A 15,150-nucleotide genomic window follows, 5' to 3' on the forward strand; every position below is an offset into this window, starting at 1 on the left:
GCTGCTGCTAAGTCACCGGCAGCCCAGCAGGCTCCCCCCGTCCCTGGGATTCTCCAGGCAAGAACACTGGAGTGGACTGCCATTTCCTTCTCCAATGCATGAAAGTGAAACGTGAAAGTGAGGTCGCTCAGTCGTGTCCGAGTCCTAGCGTCCCCATGGACAGCAGCCTACCAGGCTCCTCCGTCCGTGGAATTTTCCAGGCAAGAGCACTGGAGTGGGGTGCCATTGCCTTCTCCACCCACCTACTCTACACACATGCAAAGTCCTGCATCGTAACTCCCCTACTCAGTATCCTGATCAGAAATTGTTCTTCCCACATCAAAGGGAATATGCTCTCCCCCCAAGTACTTCCCAGAGCGCAGCTCTGCACGTGGCCCCCTCCCTGAGCCCACGTGTTGTGGAGCATATGTGATCAGAGCTGCAAGTGCAGAAGCTACACACTCCACCGGCCTAGCTGTGCATTGGCAACATGATCCTCTTTGAGGGCAGGACATTTTATATACCACCATTTGAGACTGGTTTTGAGCCCCAGGATACAAGGTAAACAAATCCGTCTCTCACCCAGATTGGGGAGTGTTGGATGATCAACCCTGTTGTCTCCTCTACAGGCAGGAAGGCTACATCCCTAGTAACTATGTAACTGAAGCGGAGGACTCCATAGAAATGTATGAGTGAGTATGCTTATGTTCCCAGCATAGAATCTTCACAATACCGTATAAACCTTTTTCATACTTTCAACAAAATTTTGATATCAAGATACTTATTAAAATCAGCATCAACTGGGTCAAATGATGCCACCAATTCAACTGATAGTGCCTACATCTTACCCTTATCCCAAACACCCTGTTGATGGAAGCTGGAGAGATCACCATACCCCCTCCTCTCCAAATCGGAATAACTACACTCAAAGAAAACCACAGCCTGATAGGAAACATTTGAAAGGGTGAAAAATGGCAAACTATTCTGGTTGTCCATTCTCCTGAATCAGGGAAGTGGGTTGTCTTTGAAGGCTCTGACCCTCATCTGTTTCCTGCAACCTTCTGCCACTTGCTCTCCATTTCCACAATTCTTCAGCAACAAGCAGGCTTTGGGAAAAGGATATAGTGTGCTATGCACATGACAGGCACTCAGTAAATAGCAGTGGAGTGAACTGACTGACTCAATGGCACGGATGAGCCACAGACAGCACTCTAACGAGCCACTCAGGCCATGACTTAGAAGCCAGCCAAGCACTCTCCCTTTCCAGGTGGTATTCCAAACACATGACTCGGAGTCAAGCTGAGCAGCTGTTGAAGCAAGAGGTAAGTGTGTGACCACAAGTAAATGGCAGTCTCTTTGCACCACAAGCAAGGATCCCGAATTGAGGGCTTGCTGCTGTCCACCACCTCCAGGCAAGGCAGTGTCAAGGCTCTCATTTGATGGGGTCCCAATTACACTGTGCAGTGTCAAAAGCAACAAGGCTGCAGCTCAAATGTGGAACTTGGCAGTGAAATCAGGGCTTCTGTTTTGTCTTGGGTTTGGGCAGTTGGGATGCTGGTGGCAGTGCCATTTCCTCCTGATGGTCAGCTTCTTTTCCCATCTTTTCAGGGTAAAGAAGGAGGCTTCATTGTCAGAGACTCCAGCAAAGCTGGAAAATATACCGTGTCTGTGTTTGCCAAATCTACAGGGTGAGTGTTACTGTTTTAAGGCCCTGGGGGAAAAGAACAGGGGCACCCATCCAACAGTTCCTTAATGAAGTGCTTCTCCCACTTCCTCTGTCGCTTAAACTCAAAACTCACCTCACTTCACTTCTTGGGTCCTTTGGGCCCTTGCTCCCGAGTTGCTGACTCAGCGTCCACTTCTTCAGGGAACCTCAAGGGGTGATACGCCATTATGTCGTGTGTTCCACACCTCAGAGCCAGTATTACCTGGCTGAGAAGCACCTTTTCAGCACTATCCCTGAGCTCATTAACTACCATCAGCATAACTCTGCTGGTAAGTACCAGGGAAACCAGAGAAGAAGGGTGTGACAAGTACCAAGAGAAGGAATTTAGGACAAGGTGGTTAGGTGAAACATTAAGCCTCATAGGGTAGTGACAATTAGCTGTGAAAATGAACCCCTGTGATGCTGGATTGAAGTCAAGTGAAGAGGAGGTCAAAGGCAGACCTTACACCCAGTAGGGACTGACTTCTTATTTGGTGATTGATGCTCAGTGCTAAGGAAGGACATAGAAGAGACTGGTAATTAATCAATCAGCAATATTCATTGAACTCCTAGTGTCTACTCCGTAATTTTGCTACTAGAGAACACACAAAAACTATTACTTTAGGTCCTTGCCCTTAAAGAACATACAGGTTCAAAAGCATCAGAAGAGAATTTCTAAGCAGTGTAGACATTCTAAAAACCGGGAGATTGGGGAGAACATGAATACATGGGAAAAGCTTCATCAAGAAGGCTTGCAGCTGTCCACCATGTCCAGGCAAGGCAGTATGAAGGCTGTCATTTTATGGGGTTCCAATTACACTTTTCAGTATCAAAAGGAGAAGGAGGATGTGAGTTAAGCCTGGACTGGGAGGTGGGGATATATTTAGCTGGGGAGCATACTTCAGTTAGTATTTTCTTTTTTTTTTTTTTTTTGGTCCCTGAAAAACATTTATAAGAGGAGAAACTTTCAGAAAAATTCAGCTTCATGGCAATCTTTTGGGATTCAAAATGTACTAGAAAGATGGATACTGGAAGTGTGAGGCATTAAGTGTGCAGGGCATCTCATTCCCTGCTCTGCACCAGCAGCATGACCCTCTCTGTATGTTTTAGGGCTCATATCTAGGCTCAAATATCCAGTGTCTCAACAAAACAAGAATGCGCCTTCCACTGCAGGCCTGGGATACGGTAAGTGCTTATTTCTCTAGGGCAGGGTGGACCAGCCAGTTGCAAGCACTACTCCATCTGGCAGACCCAGCCAGACCTTGCCTCTCAATCATTCTTGCAGTTCACTGTTCCATCCCAGCTGCCACAAGGAATGTTAACACATTATTGACCGGAGACCTATAAATGCCAGAGGTGTTAGTTTCTGCAAAAATCCCCCAGTCAATAATGTGTTAAGACAGGGCCAAATCAAAGTTATCTAATGAGTTTTATCCCTCTGGTGGCTCCTACTGGGACTGCAAAAACATAGATTCATAAAGATTTGGGTTTTTTTTCAATTGTGGGGAAAATATCATAAAGGGATTTTTTAAAGATGTTGTCTAGTTGATCTTCTTGCTCTATGCCTGACTTGTACCAAAAATTCCCAGACTCTTCCAATCAGCAATCCCCTGTCCCTGAGATTTACCTGAGCAAAAATGAATTAGTACCCCTGAGACTTTCCCTTCTACTGCTTGTCTATTTCTACCCCCAGTAGGGATTCTAGTCTATTGTAGAAATTATACATACATGACTCAAAGAATCACATCAAGGCGTTGTTATTATAGGATCATGGGAAATCGATCCAAAGGACTTGACCTTCTTGAAGGAGCTGGGGACTGGACAATTTGGAGTAGTGAAGTATGGGAAGTGGAGGGGCCAGTATGATGTGGCCATCAAGATGATCAAAGAAGGCTCCATGTCTGAGGATGAGTTCATTGAAGAAGCCAAAGTCATGATGTGAGTTACAGTCCAAACCCAACTCTCCATCCAGTAGGAATTACAAGGACGGTTCCCACTGTGGTTTAAGGTGATTTATAACAAGGGGGATTTGGGACCTGGGCCTGAGGTCAACCTTTGATTGGTGTGAGTCCTAACTGCTAAGGTACTCATTTCTCTTTGATACTGATGGAGAATAGTATTGCTCATGGGCGGGTATCATCTTGACGGTATTTGAGGGTAAATGTAGAGAATGAGACTTTCAAAAGGAAGACATTCTAATGTACCCTTAGTGTTCACTCAGCCCTGGACTTGTTTCCTGTTCTATCGATGGCTCCAAATCCTGGTTCACCCTCACATGTTAGGCACTTAAAAGGTTATTATGATCTCTCATTTGACACTCTACTCCAAGACCAACTCCTTTCCTCCTCAGTTCCTTTCTGAATGATATTCAGAGTCAGAAAGGGAAGACTGGTTCATTGCCTCTCCTGTAGGAATCTTTCCCACGAGAAGCTGGTGCAGTTGTATGGCGTCTGCACGAAACAGCGCCCCATCTTCATCATCACTGAGTACATGGCCAATGGCTGCCTCCTGAACTACCTGAGGGAGATGCGCCACCGCTTCCAGACTCAGCAGCTGCTGGAGATGTGCAAGGATGTCTGTGAAGCCATGGAATACCTAGAGTCTAAGCAATTCCTCCACCGAGACCTGGTAGGATCTCAGAAGGATTGGTCTGGGTCCAAGGGCTGAGGGGGGTGGAAGTAGCACAGGAAGGCATATCATCCATCCATGGCTGAGGAAGGTGGCTGGGGCCGTGATTTCAATTTTATCTAGAAAATACTAAAAGTTTGGTGAGCCTCTGCCCCAGTGGTCAGCTGGTCAAGGAATTCCAGCCTCAACACCATAAGTTTCCCCACAATGGGAGCTGTAATGGTCACTCCCAGCCCCTCCTACTATGACGAGGAAATGGTGGAGTCCTCCAGGGACAGAAGGGCAGCCCTCATCCTGATGGAACTGTTTTTTAGCACAGGACCATCATTCTGGTTATATCAGAGTCACAAACTGGGTGTCTGTTGGTGCATTTTTAAATGTTACATTAATATATTAGTTAGCAAACACTTAAAAACATTTCACATTAAAGAACTGAATTTACAGCTTCCCATGAAAATGGACATCATCTTGTATCACCAGACCCATATTCTCATAGGCCATGTTAACTGTCAGCCTATAAAGTATGGGCCTGGTATTACAGGATGGTCTACCTGATCACAGGAAAGTGGCTGGCCTCCCTTAAACCAGACACTTTCCTGACATCTCCACCTCCCCACTTCACTCTACCACTTCCCCTGCTTGGCCTCCCAGGGCATATTTATTTCAGCCATGCCAAGGCGGAAATAGCCCTAGTCCTGTTGGTAGAAAAGCAGAAAACAAAACACACTTGCCTTCTGTTCTCCGTTAATTCTCTCGACATTTCAACGCACGAAGGGTTGTCATGGAGTTACCAGTGTGCGTGAAATCATGCTTCAAGTGTTCAGTGCTTTACTTATTATGGGGGTTGCTCTATATGTGATGGAAGTATATCAAAATTCCTCAGGGGCATCAGCTGACTCCTGTTAGGTGGGAAGGTGTCTCTAGATAAAGGAGATGAGGCTTCCCGCCTCTGGCGGACAGAAGCTTTGTGCCCTTAACCTGTGCACCAAGGACAGAGTCTCACTGGTGTCCGTTGCACTACAGGCTGCTCGAAACTGTTTGGTTAACGATCAAGGAGTTGTTAAAGTATCTGACTTTGGCCTGTCCAGGTGAGTGCAGTCTTTTTCACCTTTCCCTTTAAAAGTAAAACTGGCACAGTACAAACGTGAGGTGACACTGTAACTTTTAATTGTCTCCCTTTCCCCCTATACTTCTAGTTTTTCCACCATCTTTCTCTACCTCTTCTTTCTCTGAATGGTTTAAGTCACTTTCATCCTTCTGTTTCATTGTTATAGTCCTCTCTTCTCCTTTCTCCTTTCTCTTTTTTTTAAAAGCTAATTTCCCCAATATTCTGTCTTGTTCTGTTAATCTTGTTGACTTTACTCTGTCTCCTTTCCTAATGAGCCTAATTGCCATTGTTGACTGCAGGATTGAAGGAAGGGAAGGATGGGAAAAGAGAAAAGAGGGAAGGGAATACCTATTAGACCTTATTCCACTTCATCCTTGCTGTATCTATACTGTCAATCAGGAAAGCTAAGTCGGATATGAAAACAGGAATATGTTAGTAATGGCATTTGTAAAAGACACTGGTTCGCCTGCAGTATTTGTGCAACTCTTATGGCTCTGCCAAGAAATTTTAAGCAAATATCAAACTCTCCAAATTGTAACAGCAACAAGTCCTGAATCCTTTGCAGGTATGTTCTGGATGATGAATATACAAGCTCAGTAGGCTCCAAATTTCCTGTCCGGTGGTCTCCACCAGAAGTTCTTATGTACAGCAAGTTCAGCAGCAAATCTGACATTTGGGCTTTTGGTGAGTGGATACGATTACATGGATTATACAGCTCAAAAGAAAATGAATGCTGTTGGGAAATTCACACTCTGCAACCTGCACAGAGAGACTGTGATTTGTTCTTGCTTTCATTCATCTAATCCTTAGGGAATCGGGCACCGCAGGGGTTTCTGGGGATTAAAAACAGTGAAGTAGACACGATTCCTGCCTTCTTAGAACTTAGAATCTATTGAGGGAAACAAACAATTCATTCAGTATTCCACAGCTTCTGAATACTAATGATGTACCAAGGACTCTGCCAGACCCTATAACCACAAACACAAATAAGATGTTGTCTCTCTCCTAGAGGAACGAATGGTCCATGGCAATCCTGATTACCTCCAGCATACTCAGTACTATAGCAGAAGTTTGAACAAAATTTTAAAAAAGCCCAGGGGTGGGGTGGGGGGTGGAATGAGCTGAATGTAACGTTTGAAGTTGATCTAGGAACACTAGGATGCCTCCTACCTAGAAACAATACATTTTGTTTTTTCATTGTCTAGGGGTGCTGATGTGGGAAATTTACTCTCTGGGGAAGATGCCATATGAGAGATTTACTAACAGTGAAACAGCTGAACACATTGCCCAAGGCCTACGTCTCTACAGGCCTCATCTCGCTTCAGAGAGGGTATATGCCATCATGTACAGCTGCTGGCATGAGGTAAGTGTTTTAGTGGGACCTCTTAAATTATTTCCTTGAACGTACTTTCCCATGTAGCTGACCAAGCACCCACACCCTACTCTTCCTCGCCATATAGCAACTGAGCACAGACAGATAGCTGTACACATTCTCAAACCCCAGCCTACATTCCAATCCTTTCATGACCAGAAGTTTTTCCAGGCCCACTCCAATTATCACTAGAGGATCATTCAGTTAAGTTCAGTTCAGTCGCTCAGTCGTGTCCGACTCTTTGCAACCCCATGAATCGCAGCACACCAGGCCTCCCTGTCCGTCACCAACTCCTGAAGTTTACTTAAACTCATGTCCATCGAGTCAGTGATGCCATCCAGCCATCTCATCCTCTGTCGTCCCCTTCTCCTCCTGCCCCCAATCCCTCCCAGCATCAGAGTCTTTTCCAATGAGTCAACTCTTTGCATGAGGTAGCCAAAGTACTGGAGTTTCAGCTTTAGCATCAATCCTTCCAATGAACACCCAGGACTGATCTCCTTTAGAATGGACTGGTTGGATCTCCTTGCAGTCCAAGGGACTCTCAAGAGTCTTCTCCAACACCACAGTTCAAAAGCATCAATTCTTCGGTGCTCAGCTTTCTTCACAGTCCAACTCTCACATCCATACATGACTACTGGAAAAACCATAGCCTTGACTAGACGGACCTTTGTTGACAAAGTAATGTCCCTGCTTTTCAGTATGCTGTCTAGGTTGGTCATAACTTTCCTTCCAAGGAGTAAGCGTCTTTTAATTTCATGGCTTCAGTCACCATCTGCAGTGATTTTGGAGTCCCCAAAAGTAAAGTCTGACACTGTTTCCACTGTTTCCCCCTCTATTTCCCATGAAGTGATGGGACCAGATGCCATAATCTTCGTTTTCTGAATGTTGAGCTTTAAGCCAACTTTTTCACTCTCCTCTTTCACTTTCATCAAGAAGCTTTTTAGTTCCTCTTCACTTTCTGCCATAGGGTGGTGTTACTCTAATACCATGTCGGCTCTAGGGAGAGGGGTGTCATGGGGCCATGTCACCTAGCATAAGTAGGCAGGCAGAGGCATTCAGACAAGTGTATGTACATTAAAAAAGAAAACTAATTAAAATTTGTGTTCATTCCTTTGGGAGTCATTGGCCCTTTCTTCTACTTTACTAACTGTACACTTTTTCTGGCTGTGGTCCTAAATGAGATTTTTTTAAAATGCTAACACCTGAAAGGGAACTAAAATAGGGAGTTCTCGTGGTTTTTTTTTAAATGCAGTGCATTATGGGATATGTGGGTAGATGTGGTATTTTGCAAATAAAGAGCCTGTCCCGCTATTATTAAAATGCTTTGCTGCTCTCACCTTGGGTTCTTCAGGAGTGCCTACTCTATTTTCAATAGATCCTTGGCAACCTTAGTTTGGCAAACTAAATCTCTAGTAGGAAATGAGTGCTCAGCTCTTAGTTCTGCCCCTTTAACAACAGGGAAAGACTGACAGTGTCCAGGAAGCACGTATGTGAATCTGCAGCCATCCCTGTGGGGTGAAAAGTAGGCATCTTGATCAGAACATGGCTCTTTTCCCTTTGACAAATGACTTAGGTCACAAAGAAAGTGTGGAGAAAGGGAGAACTCTAAGAGCCATTTCCCTTCTCTCTCCTGTGCTGGGCAGGATTGAGGGTAATTGACTGCTGCTCTCTCCCAACTAGCACATCTTCTCTCTGCTACTTAAGTATTTCAGATAGGCACTTTCTCCACAGCCTGTTAACATAGTAGTCATGAAACTGGAATCACATCAGAATCTCTGTGGAACTCTTAAAACTACAGATGACTGGGCCTTACCTCCAGAGATTCTGACTGGGTATGTCTAGAGGGTGCCTCGGGTATGTCTTTTTAAACTTCCCAGGAAATTCTGATACTCAGTTAGGTTTGAGAATCACAGATTCAAAGGAACAAAAAGTTGATGACTTCTGGGTTCTGATGGATTGAGACTTTTCTTGCATGAATATATCTTGAATCACTAAATACCTCATGGCTTATGGACCATGGCTGCCGCAAGAGGCCTTAGTCTGAAGGCCAGATGGTTGTAGTAAGAGGTCCCGGGTGCTTAGGATGCCTGCCCAGTGAAGCAGCTCCTGCTCTTGACATGTTCATTCCTTTGTTAACTTTGGCTTTAGGATGGTAGAAACAAGTGGTTGAAACCAAACAAAAATTATAACAGCTTATAGGATGTCAGTTCAGTCAACCACTTAAGTTTGTTAAGAATGCATTGGTGTAATGAATTTGGCTTTAGTTTCAATCAGCGTTTGTGAGAATAATTTTCAAAATTTCCTCACCACATTAAAAACCCGATTTACTAAAGATTTAAAGTGCACAAGGACTTTATGGAATACTTCTATTTCTCCTCTCTCTCTCTCTCTCTTTTTTGGGGGTAATCCACAGGGTATCCTACTGGGCATATAGTGTAAACTTCACAAACATTTGCTGTTTACTCATTGTGTTTCCCTTGAATTCTGGACTCTGGCCCACTATAACACTACATTTTTTTTCTTTGGTTTTAGAAAGCAGATGAACGTCCCACTTTCAAAATTCTTCTGAGCAACATTCTAGATGTCATGGATGAAGAGTCCTGAGCTCACCAATAAGCTTCTTGGTTATACTCCTCTCCTCCACAATCTCAATTTCACTTTCTCTGAGGAAATCCCAGGCCCTTCGTGCCCTTGCTGAATACACAAAGGGCCCTCTCCACATATAGGAATGCCTTTCTGTCTCTTCCCTGGGATACTATTAATACCTTCTGAGCAAAGGCCAGGGAATTTTTGTGCCTGGTATTTTCCCCCAGAGAGGAAATTTTCCAAAAGTATTAAAACAGACTGAATGTAGGATTGAATCATTTGGAGGGAGGGAGGGATGTAAATAGCCTCACAATGGGGGTCCGACAGCTCTTTGGGTAGGCAATAGAGCTGGGGGGAGGGAGGTAGAACTTGGCAGGAATAAAATGGTGTCATAAAAATGGAAGGGGAGGGTGTTTTGATAAAATAAAATTACTGGAAAGCATGAAGGTTTCTTGCTATTTCGATTAATCATGCAGCCTCCCTGAAGCGCCCTATCTCAGTGTTCCCGGAAACTGTTGTCTGGGTTGGTTTGTCACATTTCTACTTTCAGAACTCCACGGGATTCTCCACATTTAATCCCTCTCTTAAGTCGCTCAGTTGTATCTGATTCTTGGCGATAGGAGGGACTGTAGCCCCAGGCTCCTCTGCCCCTGGAATTCTTCAGGCAAGAATACTGGAGTGGGTTGCCATTTCCTTCTCCAGGGGATCTTATCCACCCAGGGATGGAACCCAGGTCTCCCGCATTGCAGGCAGATTCTTTACCATCTGAGCCATCGGGGAAGCCCCTTCAGGCCCTCTGGCTCTTGGTAAGATGCTGCTTCTGAATCAGGTGGTGGTGGTGGTGGTGGTTTTGTTGCTAAGTCGTGTTCAACTCTTGCGACCCCACGGACTGTCGCCCGCCAGGCTCTTCAGTCCATGAAATTTTCCAGGCAAGAATCCTGGAGTGGGTTGCCATTTCCTACTCCAGGGGATCTTCCTGACCCAGGGATCAAACCCGCGTCTCCTGCCTTGTAGATGGACCGTTGTATTGCAGGGTGATGCTTTACCGCTGAGCCCCCAGGAAAGCATCTGAATCACAGACAGAGATCACAAACCAGAGCTCACACCCTGGCACGCTGTAGGCATTAGATATCATCGGAATAAATCTAACAGGTGAAGACAAAATCTGCCAGCGCCACTTTTTGCTACGTCAGGCGGGGTAAATTCCATTAAAGAACTAGAGCCAGGGGCCCAGGACAGCAAAGCTACGGGCCCAGCAGTCCCTGCCGAGCACCAGCGCGGCAGCGGGGAAAGCGTGGGTCAATTTGAAACCCGACTGGGGCGGGGCTGTTGGGCCGGTCGGGAAAGGGCCACATGGTCCGAAGTAACTTCCTTTTTTTAACCTTCTTTCTTTTCTTTTGAAATAACGTCTCGACAGCGCCACGGAGCTGGGCGGACAGTCCTGAGACCTCCGGTCGCAGACACGGCGCCGCCGCAGGGTCGCGTACGGGGCGGAGCGAGGCGCGTGGACAGCTGGAAGGAGTGCCCAGAACCCGAGCTGGGGTGCGGGCGGGGGCGGGCCCCCGCAGAGGGCCCCGCGCCCGCGCAGTGCGCTCGCGGGGCGGTCCCAGAGGCAGCGGGTTGTGGTTCCGGTTCCGCCGCGGAGACACGTGAAGGTCGGTGAGTTGGTGTGGAGTTCGTCCCCTCACGCGTGACCGCGCTGGGATGGATTCCTCCTCGTCTTCCTCCGCGGCCGGTTTGGGCTCGGTAGACCCGCAGCTGCAGCATTTCATTGAGGTGGAGACTCAGAAGCAGCGCTTCCAGCAGCTGGTGCACCAGATGACGGAACTTTGTTGGGTGAGGAGCCTGGGGCTGGGACCTGGCCACGGTACCTACTTGCCTGTCCTTGCCTCGCGCAACTCACCCCGACGTCTAGAATTCGGGGAAGGGACAGGACCCGGCAGAACCCCTTGGTTTCCTTAGGTTCCTCATGCCAAGCCGGGAGGGGAAAAGGGTGACTCCGCGTCTCAGGGTGGGTGTAGCTCCGGACCTCGGCTTTGTTAGTGCAGAGGATTGGGTATTGTAGAAGACTTATGCTGATGTCTCAAGCAGAACTCTAGGCATTCAAGGTTGAAGCTACCTAGTGCTTGGTCACTAGGACTGATGAGCGCCCCCGCTATTGGTATTTAATGTTTGCTATCCTGAGTCCCAGGATCAGTCCCAGAATCAGTGAATCTCCCGTCCCTGCACTCCTCAGAGTTTGCCTGGACTACTTAGTTGCTCTAACCGTCCCTGCTGAGGAGTGGCTCTAACCCACGAACCAAAAAAGTGGAGTAATGTCTACCAACATACACACTTTTTTGCCTTCTTGTTGGATTGTTGTGTAATACCAAGCCGTTTCAGGTCTGAAGGTTGAGGAACTGTGTATGCCCTGTTAGGGGACTTTGGCAAAAGGGTAGAAGGCATTTATTTGCAGCTTGGAATCAAAGTGTTCTCTGGCTGCCAAGGACAGCATAACTACTCTGCCTTGACATACAAAATTCAAAGAATTCAGAAGCCAGGGATAAATTTCCTTGGAAGTGGAAAGACTGAGGCTTGTATACACAACAGAATAACGAACGAAATTCATCTGAATTAAAAACTTATGGTATCGCTGGACTCTGACCCTCAACGAATGATTGCTTAGCTTCCGTCTGCCTTGAACTAGAGCGGTTTGATTCTTTTAAATATCTGGTTCGTTACATTTGGACCAGGCGGTGGTGTGGTTAAAGACTCCTTTAAGAATCTGAAAAGCAGTGGGCACTTCAGGAAAATTCATACAATTTTCCATTCGTCTTGAGAGAGAGGATTCAAGAGCCTCTGGCTTAAGTATATATTATAGAATCTCCAGTCAAATACTTTTTTTTCCCCTTTGGTAGCTTTTATGGTGTCTTGCTTCAATGATCTATCCTTTCACCCATTTATCCTGCAGTTAGTTTAAAGGCACTTAATGCAAGCAGCATTGTAGAGTTGTAACCAAATTCAGCAAAGGGTTAACTTCCCTAGTATTTTCCTTGCATTTTGTCATTTGTCTTGCTCTGTAATATCTCAGCACCATCATTTTCTGACTTATTATCTCTGTGCCACAGCTTCCCTCTTTGTGAAATGAAGATTAATAATAAACAGAATCTGTTCCAAAGGGTTGCTGTGAGAATTTAAGGCTGTGGAAAATTGCCACACAGTAAACTGCTGAATGTGAACTGTGATTAACATATCAGATACTGTTTTTAGGTGAAGTTTTTCCTCTAAGCAACAAGAAACTCCACCTCCTTTTTTTTTTTTTTTTTTTTTTTTTGCCAAGTTCCCTTTGTGATTCTGTATCTTGTCCTGAGCAGGAAAAGTGCATGGATAAGCCTGGGCCAAAGTTGGACAGTCGGGCTGAGGCCTGTTTTGTGAACTGCGTTGAGCGCTTCATTGACACAAGCCAATTCATCTTGAATCGACTGGAACAGACGCAGAAATCCAAGCCAGTCTTCTCAGAAAGCCTTTCTGATTGACCTCAGCATTACCTCTTTGGAAAAGGAAGGTAGTTCAAGAGATGAAGAGCAGTTGATGGGATAGTTGAAGAAAAGGCTATGGGGGAATTGGCCCCCACCTTTGTCACTCTTGGGACATCCTGTCATCTGAGAATGAACAAAGACCAATTTTTGATGTGGGGGATTTGAGAGTCAGATGTATTTGGGGTTGTGTTTTTTTAATGCTAATCTTGTGAAACAATTGACAGATGAATGAAAAACTCTACTAGATGCATATTACTGTTTGTGGGATGATGCTTTTCTTGTAGTCCCATTAACTGCTTCCTATAATTTTAATAGTGGAATTGCTCTATAATTTGATACTGGGACCAGATAGGTAATAATCTGTTATTTGTGTGGATTCATTTCAGATTTTTGGGGAGTTCAGTATACATCTTTGTGTCTTTCAGAAATGGCAGCAGTAGGGGAAGAGTAATTTGGTACTCAACTGTAGGCCTCCTTATCTAGTGTTTAATTATCAGTGCTGGAAAAAATATATTTCAACTTTCTAGATTCTCTGCCTCCCTTATACCATGATTCACTTAAATATCTATATGACATATGATCTCGAGCTAGTACAGGTTGCCTGAGAGTCTAGAGGCCTTTAGTTAAAGGAATCTAGCCAGTGAACGTAATTTTCATACTAAACTGCCACAAGGAAGAAGTTAACTTACCCTGTGTATCAGGGTTCAAAAAGATTTAATGATGTGCCTCAATGAAAAAAATTAAGATTTGGGCCAGTCAGAAACTAACAGCAGTATCAGGCTGAGGTGCATGCCTAATGTAAATCAGTGTAGTTTCCATTTACTGCGTCTTTTAATGACTGAAATAAAAGCTACAAGATTCAAGTCTGTGACTGAGAAGGCTTTCTATTCTGATTATCACCTGCACCCTGGAGAGATTTGGTTCCAAGTGGGCTGGTTCCAAGGCTGAAATGTAGTCAGCCTGGGTACCTGTTCTGTGCAAGTTATGGCACGGTATTACAGCAACCCCTGACCTTTCTGAGAGTAAAGAGGACTTTGAAATGAGATGAAGGGAAAGGAGTTCAGTACTGACAGTCAGTTCCCTGAGTGGAGTGGAAGAGATTCTCGAGACTGGATCCCATTCCTCTTAGTTCACATCCTAGTGGGATGGAGTGTAGACCTAAATTGGAACTCTTGTTGCGAGCCTCTAGTGCCAATCCATGAAGACTGGGAAATACACATTTCTAGAAGCCTCTAGTCCCTGTTTAACTTTCCACCATACAGGCAGTACAAGGAAAGTTTGGAAACTCTAGAAAACACAATAAAATAAACATTTAAGTACTTACTCTGCCACACACCGTTTTGGGGACCAGGGTGTCAGCAGTGCTCAGAAATAGTCCCTGCCTTCATGTAGCTTCTATTTTAGTGAGGGGAGACAGGCCACAAACATATCCATGTGTCAATATAAGGAGTGCCATGCAGAAGAAGCAGAGTAAGGGTGTCAAGGAATGTTTGTGGGGCATTGTTATTTTAGCTAAAGATGATAGGAAAAGGCCTCCTGGGGGAGGTGACCTTTCAGCAGAGACCTGAAAGAACTAAGTAACTAAGCCATGTAGGTATCTGAGAGAAGAACATTTCAGGTAAGGGAGATGCCAAGTCCAAAGGCCCTAAGGAAGGAACACCAGTGTAGTAGAAGAATCTGAAAGTCAGTGTGGCCGAAGGTAAAGTGAGTAAGGAGGATAGTACGAAATCCATCAGAGACTGATTGAAGATGGAGCCTGGGGACGTGCACTGATCTTTTCTTTTTTGTTCAGTCACTAAGTTGTGATTCTATGTAACCCCATGGACTGCAGCATGCCAGGCCTCCCTGTCCCTCACTGTCTCCTGGAATTTGCCCAAGTTCATGTCCGTGTCCCACTGGAGGAAGGAAATGGCAACCCACTCCAGTATTCTTGCCTGAAGAATCCCATGGACAGAGGAGCCTGATGGGCTACAGTCCACGGGTCAAAAGAGTTGGACACGACTGAACTACCATACACAAGTGTTTTTTTTCCTGTATCATTTCTTATTTTACTGTATCAATATTTCTTATTCTTCATTACCTTTGGATACAAACCGATTTTTCTGTTCTTACAAAGTAGTATTGCTTGCTCAGCTAACATACATAGTAAGAAAGTGGGTCTGTCAGATTCAGGCAGTACACTTGAGCACCAAGTATATGTTCCCTGCTGCTAGACACAAGGGGAAAGAAAAAGTAGACCATTTGCCCACATCCT

General features: G+C 45.3%; 2 protein-coding genes across 2 annotated transcripts in view; both read left to right on the forward strand.

The window, feature by feature from the left end:
* The window catches only part of BTK (Bruton tyrosine kinase), a 32,128-nt gene extending 22,506 nt beyond the window's left edge, over positions 1-9,622 (forward strand). The window contains exons 9-19 of the mRNA XM_068962055.1: positions 609-671; positions 1,247-1,301; positions 1,588-1,667; positions 1,847-1,974; positions 2,795-2,869; positions 3,451-3,622; positions 4,096-4,312; positions 5,336-5,400; positions 5,986-6,104; positions 6,626-6,783; positions 9,325-9,622. Coding sequence (XP_068818156.1) covers positions 609-671; positions 1,247-1,301; positions 1,588-1,667; positions 1,847-1,974; positions 2,795-2,869; positions 3,451-3,622; positions 4,096-4,312; positions 5,336-5,400; positions 5,986-6,104; positions 6,626-6,783; positions 9,325-9,396 — 1,204 coding nt within the window. The 3' untranslated portion in view covers positions 9,397-9,622. The remainder of the gene's footprint in view (positions 1-608; positions 672-1,246; positions 1,302-1,587; positions 1,668-1,846; positions 1,975-2,794; positions 2,870-3,450; positions 3,623-4,095; positions 4,313-5,335; positions 5,401-5,985; positions 6,105-6,625; positions 6,784-9,324) is intronic.
* Positions 9,623-11,009: 1,387 nt separating this feature from the next.
* TIMM8A (translocase of inner mitochondrial membrane 8A) lies at positions 11,010-13,736 on the forward strand. The gene is made up of 2 exons (XM_068962706.1): positions 11,010-11,214; positions 12,732-13,736. The coding sequence occupies exons 1-2, from the start codon at positions 11,083-11,085 to the stop codon at positions 12,891-12,893; spliced, it is 294 nt and encodes a 97-aa protein (XP_068818807.1). The 5' UTR covers positions 11,010-11,082; the 3' UTR covers positions 12,894-13,736.
* Positions 13,737-15,150: the final 1,414 nt, after the last annotated feature.

This window comes from Capricornis sumatraensis, chromosome X, assembly GCF_032405125.1.
Source record: "Capricornis sumatraensis isolate serow.1 chromosome X, serow.2, whole genome shotgun sequence".
Taxonomy (NCBI): Eukaryota; Metazoa; Chordata; class Mammalia; order Artiodactyla; family Bovidae; genus Capricornis; species Capricornis sumatraensis.